The 12262-nt window shown below is 42.6% G+C and overlaps 1 protein-coding gene across 2 annotated transcripts in view; it reads right to left on the reverse strand.

Annotated features, from left to right (window-relative positions):
- anxa5b (annexin A5b) overlaps positions 1 to 11256 on the reverse strand; it is a 27343-nt gene extending 16087 nt beyond the window's left edge. Inside the window, 4 exon segments of one of the 2 annotated variants that reach the window (NM_001141036.2) lie at positions 2317 to 2411; positions 2502 to 2586; positions 10843 to 10895; positions 11241 to 11256. In NM_001141036.2, coding sequence (NP_001134508.1) covers positions 2317 to 2411; positions 2502 to 2586; positions 10843 to 10845 — 183 coding nt within the window. In that variant the 5' untranslated portion in view covers positions 10846 to 10895; positions 11241 to 11256. 2 annotated transcript variants of the gene reach the window in all.
- Between the last annotated feature and the right edge of the window lie 1006 nt (positions 11257 to 12262).

Below are 12262 nucleotides of genomic sequence, written 5' to 3' on the forward strand. Positions count from 1 at the left end.
CCCATTCAGAATAAACAGTTATAGTCTCCAACCCCATTCAGAATAAACAGTTATAGTCTACAACCCCATTCAGAATAAACAGTTATAGTCTACAACCCCATTCAGAATAAACAGTTATAGTCTCCAACCCCATTCAGAATAAACAGTTATAGTCTACAACCCCATTCAGATTAAACCGTTGTAGTCTACAACCCCATTCAGATAAAACAGTTATAGTCTACAACCCCATTCAGAATAAACAGTTGTAGTCTACAACCCCATTCAGAATAAACAGTTGTAGTCTACAACCCCATTCAGAATAAACAGTTGTAGTCTACAACCCCATTCAGAATAAACAGTTATAGTCTACAACCCCATTCAGATTAAACAGTTATAGTCTACAACCCCATTCAGATTAAACAGTTGTAGTCTACAACCCCATTCAGAATAAACAGTTATAGTCTACAACCCCATTCAGAATAAACAGTTGTAGTCTACAACCCCATTCAGAATAAACAGTTGTAGTCTACAACCCCATTCAGAATAAACAGTTATAGTCTACAACCCCATTCAGAATAAACAGTTGTAGTCTACAACCCCATTCAGAATAAACAGTTATAGTCTACAACCCCATTCAGAATAAACAGTTATAGTCTACAACCCCATTCAGAATAAACCGTTATAGTCTACAACCCCATTCAGATAAAACAGTTGTAGTCTACAACCCCATTCAGATTAAGTTATAGTCTACAACCCCATTCAGAATAAACAGTTATAGTCTACAACCCCATTCAGAATAAACAGTTGTAGTCTACAACCCCATTCAGATTAAACAGTTATAGTCTACAACCCCATTCAGAATAAACAGTTATAGTCTACAACCCCATTCAGAATAAACAGTTATAGCCTACAACCCCATTCAGATTAAACAGCCTACCTGTTGGTTGATTGCTGTAGCCTACAACCCCATTCAGATAAACACAGCCTACCTGTTGGTTGCTCGTTGTAGTCTACAACCCCATTCAGATTAAACAGTTATAGTCTACAACCCCATTCAGAATAAACAGTTATAGTCTCCAACCCCATTCAGAATAAACAGTTATAGTCTACAACCCCATTCAGAATAAACAGTTATAGTCTACAACCCCATTCAGAATAAACAGTTATAGTCTCCAACCCCATTCAGAATAAACAGTTATAGTCTACAACCCCATTCAGATTAAACCGTTGTAGTCTACAACCCCATTCAGATAAAACAGTTATAGTCTACAACCCCATTCAGAATAAACAGTTATAGTCTACAACCCCATTCAGAATAAACAGTTGTAGTCTACAACCCCATTCAGAATAAACAGTTGTAGTCTACAACCCCATTCAGAATAAACAGTTATAGTCTACAACCCCATTCAGATTAAACAGTTATAGTCTACAACCCCATTCAGATTAAACAGTTGTAGTCTACAACCCCATTCAGAATAAACAGTTATAGTCTACAACCCCATTCAGAATAAACAGTTGTAGTCTACAACCCCATTCAGAATAAACAGTTGTAGTCTACAACCCCATTCAGAATAAACAGTTATAGTCTACAACCCCATTCAGAATAAACAGTTGTAGTCTACAACCCCATTCAGAATAAACAGTTATAGTCTACAACCCCATTCAGAATAAACAGTTATAGTCTACAACCCCATTCAGAATAAACCGTTATAGTCTACAACCCCATTCAGATAAAACAGTTGTAGTCTACAACCCCATTCAGATTAACGTTATAGTCTACAACCCCATTCAGAATAAACAGTTATAGTCTACAACCCCATTCAGAATAAACCGTTGTAGTCTACAACTCCATTCAGAATAAACAGTTATAGTCTACAACCCCATTCAGAATAAACCGTTGTAGTCTACAACCCCATTCAGAATAAACAGTTGTAGTCTACAACCCCATTCAGAATAAACAGTTGTAGTCTACAACCCCATTCAGAATAAACAGTTATAGTCTACAACCCCATTCAGAATAAACAGTTATAGTCTACAACCCCATTCAGAATAAACAGTTGTAGTCTACAACCCCATTCAGAATAAACAGTTATAGTCTACAACCCCATTCAGAATAAACAGTTGTAGTCTACAACCCCATTCAGAATAAACCGTTGTAGTCGCCTCCTTCTCATTTATCTACCTTTTAATTCCCTGATGTTATTCCATCTCGCATTGCGTTAGTGAACTCTCACTCCACTGGCTGTACATTGAGCCCCTTTGCAGCTGTGATTGGCCAACATAAACATGTGGTTGTATTGTGGTTGTATTGTGGTTGTATTGTGGTTGTGTTCTGACCTTGCCATGCAGGGTCTTGTATGCAGCTTTGATCTGCTGTCTCTGGCTGTTGCTACGAGACGTCAACAACTTCATGATGGAATCCTCATCGGTTCCTATGGCAACAACAAACACCATAGTCAAATCTTTGGTGCCGTGGTTACTCACTCCGTCTGCATAATATTCAGACCACACCCACCACTGACCCAGTCCCTTCATGGCCTTGTAGAGCGTCTCTGCATCTTGGTTGGCGTTGAAGTTTCCACTGGCTCTCACACTGCCTCGACCAGCCTATCAGAGAACAGACACAGAGGAGGACTGTGGGTAATGTAGTTCAGGGTAGACCAGAGAGGACTGTGGGTAATGTAGTTCAGGGTAGACCAGAGAGGACTGTGGGTAAAGTAGTTCAGGGTAGAACATAGAGGACTGTGGGTAAAGTAGATCAGGGTAGACCAGAGAGGACTGTGGGTAAAGTAGTTCAGGGTAGACCAGAGAGGACTGTGGGTAAAGTAGTTTAGGGTAGACCAGAGAGGACTGTGGGTAAAGTAGTTCAGGGTAGACCAGAGAGGACTGTGGGTAAAGTAGTTTAGGGTAGACCAGAGAGGACTGTGGGTAAAGTAGTTCAGGGTAGACCAGAGAGGACTGTGGGTAAAGTAGTTTAGGGTAGACCAGAGAGGACTGTGGGTAAAGTAGTTTAGGGTAGACCAGAGAGGACTGTGGGTAATGTAGTTCAGGGTAGACCAGAGAGGACTGTGGGTAAAGTAGTTCAGGGTAGACCAGCGAGGATTGTGGGTAATGTAGTTCAGGGCAGACCAGAGAGGACTGTGGGTAAAGTAGTTCAGGGTAGACCAGCGAGGATTGTGGGTAATGTATACTGTACAAAAATATAACACGCAGTTCATAAGGAAATCAGTAAATTAATAAATTCATTAGGTCCTAATGTATGGATTCCACATGACTGGGAATACAGATATTCATCTGTTGGTCACACACACACACACACACACACACACACACACACACACACACACACACACACACACACACACACACACACCACGACTGGCTCCTCCCCTCAGCTAATAGGAGAAGTGTGTGTGTGTGTGTGTGTGTGTGTGTGTGTGTGTGTGTGTGTGTGTGTGTGTGTGTGTGTGTGTGTGTGGGAGGAGAACCACGGGATGTTTCTGGAATGAGGACGAACACAACAGTCCAGGATTCAGTCTGTTCAGAGGAACGCCCCAAAAACATCCTCCACTCCACACCCACACACAGCAGACAGACAGACAGACAGACAGACAGACAGACAGACAGACAGACAGACAGACAGACAGACAGACAGACAGACAGACAGACAGACAGACAGACAGACAGACAGACAGACAGACAGGAAGGAACCTCTACACAGCAGCTGATTGGATAGTAATGGAGAGGCTAGTGAGACTAACAGGAGAGCTGCAGATGCATAGTGCCAACTGTAAAGTTTGGTGGAAGAGGAATAATGGTCTGAGGCTGTTTTTCATTTGGGGAAGTTTGGCACTATGTTACAGTTTGGGGAAGGCCCTTTCCTGTTTCAGGACGACAATGCCCCCGTGCACAAAGCGAGGTCCATACAGAAATGGTTTGTTGAGATCGGTGTGGAAGAACTTGACTGGCCTGCACAGAGCCCTGACATCAACCCCATCAAACACCTTTGGGATGAATTGGCACGATGACTGCGAGCCAGGGCCTAATCGCCCAACATCAGCACCCGACCTCACTAATGGTCTTGTGGCTGAATGGAAGCAAGTCCCCTACAGCAATGTTCCAACATCTAGTGGAAAGTCTTCCCAGAAGAGAGGAGGCTGTTATAGCAGCAATGTTCCAACATCTAGTGGAAAGCCTTCCCAGAAGAGTGGAGGCTGTTATAGCAGCAATGTTCCAACATCTAGTGGAAAGCCTTCCCAGAAGAGTGGAGGCTGTTATAGCAGCAATGTTCCAACATCTAGTGGAAAGTCTTCCCAGAAGAGTGGAGGCTGTTATAGCAGCAATGTTCCAACATCTAGTGGAAATCCTTCCCAGAAGAGTGGAGGCTGTTATAGCAGCAATGTTCCAACATCTAGTGGAAAGCCTTCCCAGAAGAGAGGAGGCTGTTATAGCAGCAATGTTCCAACATCTAGTGGAAAGCCTTCCCAGAAGAGTGGAGGCTGTTATAGCAGCAATGTTCCAACATCTAGTGGAAAGCCTTCCCTGAAGAGAGGAGGCTGTTATAGCAGCAATGTTCCAACATCTAGTGGAAGCCTTCCCAGAAGAGAGGAATAAACATTTGTAAACATGTGTTTTCCATGCCAATAAAGCTCTTAAACTGAATTGGAGAGGAGAGAGAGGGGACTTAGAGGGGGGAGAAAGAGAGAGAGAGAGGACTTAGAGGGGGGAGAAAGAGAGAAAGGAGAGAAAGGGGACTTAGAGGGGGGAGAAAGAGGAGAGAGAGAGAGAGAGAGAGTAGATAGATAGATAGATAGATAGATAGATAGATAGATAGATAGATAGATAGATAGATAGATAGATAGATAGATAGATAGATAGATAGATAGATAGATAGATAGATAGATAGATAGATAGATAGATAGATAGATAGATAGATAGATAGATAGATAGATAGATAGATAGATAGATAGATAGATAGATAGATAGATAGATAGATAGATAGATAGATAAGACCATCCCTTGGGACCATCACGTGAGGTTCTGTTATGTAAAATGCTAATAAACATCATGTGATCTTCCAAGACATTGATTCAGATTTAACTTCACTAAACCAGCAGCATGGTGATAAATCCCAATTTGGGATTTTCAACACATTAATGTTTCTTATATAAAGAGAAGAAGTGATGCAGTCAGTCTCTCCTCAACTCTTAGCCAAGAGAGAGAGAGACTGGGCATCCATAGTATTTATATCAACCCCTCTGATTACAATGAAGAGCAAGACGTGATGCTCTGTTCTGGACCAGCTGCACCTTAACTTGGTCTTTCCATGCAGCACTGGACCACACGACTGGACAATAATCAAGTCTAGTTTTGTCTCGAGTCTGCAGAACATGCTTTTTTGGAGTGTGGTGTCGAAAAAAAGCAGAGCATCTCTTTATTACAGACAGACCTTTCCCCATCTCTACAAACCATTGAATCTATATGTTTTTTAGTCTCCTCAGCTTGTTCAACAGCCACACCGTTCATTACCAGATTCAGCTGAGGTCTAGCACTTAGGGAACGATCTGTACCAAATACAATGCCCTTAGTTTTAGAGATGTCCAGGACCAGTTTATTACTGGCCACCCATTCCACAACAGACTGCAACTCTTTGTTCAGGGTTTCAGTGACTTCATTAGCTGTGGTTGCTGATGAGTATATGGTTGAATCATCAACATACATGGACACACATTCTGTGTTTAATGCCAGTGGCAGGTCGTTGGTAAAATTATAGAGTACCAATATCTACTGTATACTACGTAGTCGTAGGTCTATTAGACTATAGTCTAACCACAAGGTAGCCTAGTGGTCAAATCCCCGAGCGTTGGACCAGGTAACCAAAGGTCTGTCAAGTTCTGCCCCTGAACAAGGCAGTTAACCCACTGTTCCCCGGTAGAGAGGGGGGGACCACTACGCCCCTGCTAAGAGATGGGGGGACCACTACGCCCCTGCTAAGAGAGGGGGGGGACCACTACGAACCTGCTAAGAGAGGGGGGGACCACTACGAACCTGCTAAGAGAGGGGTGGGACCACTACGCCCCTGCTAAGAGAGGGGAGACCACTAAGCCCCTGCTAAGAGAGGGGAGACCACTACGCCCCTGCTAAGAGAGGGGGAGACCACTACGCCCCTGCTAAGAGAGGGGAGACCACTACGCCCCTGCTAAGAGAGGGGGGGACTACGATGCCCCTGCTAAGAGAGGGGAGACCACTACGCCCCTGCTAAAAGAGGGGGGGACCACTACGCCCCTGCTAAGAGAGGGAGGGACCACTACGCCCCTGCTAAGAGAGGGGGGACCACTAAGCCCCTGCTAAGAGAGGGGGGACCACTACGCCCCTGCTAAGAGAGGGGGGACCACTACGCCCCTGCTAAGAGAGGGGGGACCAGTCCTCCAGCAGCACTACACCCCTGAACAGTAAACACACTACCTACTGTTTACTGCTCCACACTGTCCGTTTTGTACTCCATCCTGTGTGTGTACAGAGAGAGAGGGGAGGAGAGGAAGAGCGGGAGGAGGAAGAGAGAGAGAGGGGAGAGAGAGAGAGAGTAGAGAGAGTCCCACCCTGTCTGAAGAAAGGCCCACACACACATGACTCATACTAACTTCCCCAAATACAGCCCCTCTGCTCCACACACTGGTCTAGAAATGAAGAGGGCTGGTTTCCATTAAAAGCATTCCAACTCCCTTCCTCCCCTCTGTCCCTCTCCTCTCTCCTCCCCCCTCTCTCTGTAGCAGCAGAGATCTACAGTTAAACAGCCAAACACATTATATTCCCAGTGTGACGTCACATCCTGTTCAGGCCGGGTTTCCCCTTAACATAGAACTACCCACACTAGCATAAAAAATGGTGTGTCGACTCCCCCCGTTCGACTCCCCCCCATTCCTTAATTTTTGTGCAGCTCATCACTTTATCTGATTACCAGCTGTTGTCAAACACGTGATTCGGAGAAAACATTGTGAATTTTACTCGATCAAAACGCTGAAATGAGTCTGCTGTTAAAGGTATGTACACTGAACAAAAAAATATAAAAACGCATTAAACGATTTCACTGAGTTAGTTCATATAAGGAAATCAATCCATTGCAATAACATTCCCCCAGATTTGGTGTTAAACGCTCTACAACAAAGCTTCCTCAGTGTCCAACAAGCTTCCTCTGCCCTTAACCTTGTTCTGAACCTCCAAAACAAAGCTTCCTTAGTGTCCAACAAGCTTCCTCTGCCCTTAACCTTGTTCTGAACACCTCTACAACAAAGCTTCCTCTGCCCTTAACCTTGTTCTGAACACCTCTACAACAAAGCTTCCTCTGCCCTTAACCTTGTTCTGAACACCTCTACAACAAAGCTTCCTCAGTGTCCAACAAAGCTTCCTCTGCCCTTAACCTTGTTCTGAACCTCCAAAACAAAGCTTCCTCTGCCCTTAACCTTGTTCTGAACACCTCTACAACAAAGCTTCCTCTGCCCTTAACCTTGTTCTGAACACCTCTACAACAAAGCTTCCTCTGCCCTTAACCTTGTTCTGAACACCTCTAAAACAAAGCTTCCTTAGTGTCCAACAAGCTTCCTCTGCCCTTAACCTTGTTCTGAACCTCCAAAACAAAGGTGATGTGGTTTGGGTAGAAGAACGTCCCTCTCCCCTACAGGTGTGATCACTACCTCTGGGGGTTTAGAGGTGGAGGTAATTACCTGGCTATCTGGTACACTGTCTAGTCATCTCTTCATTCATTCATTCATGTGTTTCATACTGGGTTCTACAGTTATATAGTGTAATAACCTATTCTAGAACCCATGTGTTCCATACTGGGTTCTACAGTTATATAGTGTAATAACCTATTCTAGAAGCCATGTGTTCCATACTGGGTTCTACAGTTATATAGTGTAATAACCTATTCTAGAACCCATGTGTTCCATACTGGGTTCTACAGTTATATAGCGTAATAACCTATTCTAGAAGCCATGTGTTCCATACTGGGTTCTACAGTTATATAGTGTAATAACCTATTCTAGAAGCCATGTGTTCCATACTGGGTTCTACAGTTATATAGTGTAATAACCTATTCTAGAACCCATGTGTTCCATACTGGGTTCTACAGTTATATAGTGTAATAACCTATTCTAGAACCCGTGTGTTCCCTACTGGGTTCTACAGTTATATAGTGTAATAACCTATTCTAGAACCCGTGTGTTCCCTACTGGGTTCTACAGTTATATAGTGTAATAACCTATTCTAGAACCCGTGTGTTCCCTACTGGGTTCTACAGTTATATAGTGTAATAACCTATTCTAGAACCCATGTGTTCTCTACTGGGTTCTACAGTTATATAGTGTAATAACCTATTCTAGAAGCCATGTGTTCCATACTGGGTTCTACAGTTATATAGTGTAATAACCTATTCTAGAAGCCATGTGTTCCATACTGGGTTCTACGGTTATATAGTGTAATAACCTATTCTAGAACCCATGTGTTCTCTACTGGGTTCTACAGTTATATAGTGTAATAACCTATTCTAGAACCCATGTGTTCCATACTGGGTTCTACAGTTATATAGTGTAATAACCTATTCTAGAACCCATGTGTTCCATACTGGGTTCTACAGTTATATAGTGTAATAACCTATTCTACAACCCATGTGTTCCATACTTGGTTCTACAGTTATATAGTGTAATAACCTATTCTAGAACCCGTGTGTTCCATACTGGGTTCTACAGTTATATAGTGTAATAACCTATTCTAGAACCCATGTGTTCCATACTGGGTTCTACAGTTATATAGTGTAATAACCTATTCTAGAACCCGTGTGTTCCATACTGGGTTCTACAGTTATATAGTGTAATAACCTATTCTAGAACCCGTGTGTTCCATACTGGGTTCTACAGTTATATAGTGTAATAACCTATTCTAGAACCCATGTGTTCCATACTGGGTTCTACAGTTATATAGTGTAATAACCTATTCTAGAAGCCGTGTGTTCCATACTGGGTTCTACAGTTATATAGCGTAATAACCTATTCTAGAACCCATGTGTTCCATACTGGGTTCTACAGTTATATAGTGTAATAACCTATTCTAGAACCCGTGTGTTCCATACTGGGTTCTACAGTTATATAGTGTAATAACCTATTCTAGAACCCGTGTGTTCCCTACTGGGTTCTACAGTTATATAGTGTAATAACCTATTCTAGAACCCGTTGTGTTCCCTACTGGGTTCTACAGTTATATAGTGTAATAACCTATTCTAGAACCCGTGTGTTCCATACTGGGTTCTACAGTTATATAGTGTAATAACCTATTCTAGAAGCCATGTGTTCCCTACTGGGTTCTACAGTTATATAGTGTAATAACCTATTCTAGAACCCGTGTGTTCCCTACTGGGTTCTACAGTTATATAGTGTAATAACCTATTCTAGAACCCGTGTGTTCCATACTGGGTTCTACAGTTATATAGTGTAATAACCTATTCTAGAAGCCATGTGTTCCATACTGGGTTCTACAGTTATATAGTGTAATAACCTATTCTAGAAGCCATGTGTTCCATACTGGGTTCTACAGTTATATAGTGTAATAACCTATTCTAGAAGCCATGTGTTCCATACTGGGTTCTACGGTTATATAGTGTAATAACCTATTCTAGAACCCATGTGTTCTCTACTGGGTTCTACAGTTATATAGTGTAATAACCTATTCTAGAACCCATGTGTTCCATACTGGGTTCTACAGTTATATAGTGTAATAACCTATTCTAGAACCCATGTGTTCCATACTGGGTTCTACAGTTATATAGTGTAATAACCTATTCTACAACCCATGTGTTCCATACTTGGTTCTACAGTTATATAGTGTAATAACCTATTCTAGAACCCGTGTGTTCCATACTGGGTTCTACAGTTATATAGTGTAATAACCTATTCTAGAACCCATGTGTTCCATACTGGGTTCTACAGTTATATAGTGTAATAACCTATTCTAGAACCCGTGTGTTCCATACTGGGTTCTACAGTTATATAGTGTAATAACCTATTCTAGAACCCGTGTGTTCCATACTGGGTTCTACAGTTATATAGTGTAATAACCTATTCTAGAACCCGTGTGTTCCATACTGGGTTCTACAGTTATATAGTGTAATAACCTATTCTAGAAGCCGTGTGTTCCATACTGGGTTCTACAGTTATATAGCGTAATAACCTATTCTAGAACCCATGTGTTCCATACTGGGTTCTACAGTTATATAGTGTAATAACCTATTCTAGAACCCGTGTGTTCCATACTGGGTTCTACAGTTATATAGTGTAATAACCTATTCTAGAACCCGTGTGTTCCCTACTGGGTTCTACAGTTATATAGTGTAATAACCTATTCTAGAACCCGTTGTGTTCCCTACTGGGTTCTACAGTTATATAGTGTAATAACCTATTCTAGAACCCGTGTGTTCCATACTGGGTTCTACAGTTATATAGTGTAATAACCTATTCTAGAAGCCATGTGTTCCATACTGGGTTCTACAGTTATATAGTGTAATAACCTATTCTAGAACCCGTTGTGTTCCATACTGGGTTCTACAGTTATATAGTGTAATAACCTATTCTAGAACCCGTTGTGTTCCATACTGGGTTCTACAGTGTGTATTGTTCAGGGATAAAGCCGCCTGGGCGGTGCCGTGGAAACGGTGTCCATTATAGACAGAGATAGAAAGTTAAACATGAACACAGTTCCCTTTTAGCCGACAGAGAAACATTCCCCTGTTAACATCTGCAGTGGCGTTTAGTGAAATGAAATCGGACATGAATAATAACAGCGTTATACAGTTCTGTAGTGAAGTTATTAACTTACCATTCTGATAAGATAGTTGGTAGTTGGTTTGATTTGAAGAAAGATATTTCTTTCTGCAGAGAAACACACACAACAGAATCACTAAGTAACTTTACGAGCCAAAACGCTTCAAAACGCCGTCAAAAAGTTCCCCCACGTTTAAAGTCCTGGAAAAATATCCACAGATCTGTGTTTCCGTTCATAAAACAGACTTGAGTTAGAGAATATATAAGTTATTGTCTTTATCAACAGCCGCAGCTCGACATTATCTGCTCAAGTCCTGTTGTATCTCGTCGTATCCGTGTTGATATATGATCCCTGCTACAAACACGGTCCAGGTAAAAACACTTCACCTGGTTCAGCAGAAGAACCACGTCTACAACTCTACAACCTTCTGGTGTTGAGCGGTGGACACTTACCGGAGGAGCTCAAAGTAACGACAGGGAGAGGAAAGAGAGAGGAACCGGTAGAAAGACCGGAAAAACCAGACACACCCTGTATGACTAACCAGCTCGGGTTCACCGCCTCCACGCACGGGGAGATGACGTGTTAAATCCCTAACTATTTACACCGTTTCAACGTCGGTAGTAGTGAAGGAAACGGTTTGCTGTGTAAAACCATCTCAAACAAAACAACACACACGGACAAACCGATAAACAACGTCGTCAGACAGCTGCTGGTGATGACCGTGGAGGATGGAGTGTTCAATCTGTCTCCATAGAAACCGTGCAGGTTCACCTGAACAGGTGACAAGAGATGGAGAGGAGGAGGAAGAGGAGGAGGTGATGGGGGAGGAGGAGGTGAAGGGGGAGGAGGAGGTGAAGGGGGAGGAGGAGGTGATGGGGGGGAGGAGGAGGTGAAGGGGGAGGAGGGGGAGGAGGAGGAGGTGATGGGGAGGGGGAGGAGGTGATGGGGAGGAGGAGGAGGTGATGGGGAGGAGGAGGAGGTGATGGGGGAGGAGGAGGAGGTGATGGGGAGGAAGGAAAGCGGGGTTTTTCTTTATTTGTACTATTTTCTACATTGTAGAATAAAAGTGAAGACATCAGAACTATGAAATAACACATATGGAATCATGTAGTAACCAAACCAAGTCACGCGGAGACTGAAATGTCCTGCAGAGACATAATGCTGTGTTATACATCTCACTGCTTTCTTCAATGCGCTGTGCTTGTAACGGCTGAGACAGTGGACCAAACTACACCCTCTACTGGTCAGGACGTGACAGTGCTCTCCTGACGACAAATAATCAACACTTTTTAATATTAATTCACTGGATTGTGGTCAGTTAAACCCATGGAATATGGTGTTAATAATGTAAATATATATGAACAAATACAAAAATTACAAAGTGCTACAGCGCAATTCTCCATGAAGAAAAAATGGTTGGCAAAAAGTATTTGTGTCATTATTCTGTTGCAATGTTTTCATAAACCACGCCCAA

Source organism: Salmo salar, chromosome 04, assembly GCF_965601325.2.
Source record: "Salmo salar chromosome 04, fSalSal1, whole genome shotgun sequence".
Taxonomy (NCBI): Eukaryota; Metazoa; Chordata; class Actinopteri; order Salmoniformes; family Salmonidae; genus Salmo; species Salmo salar.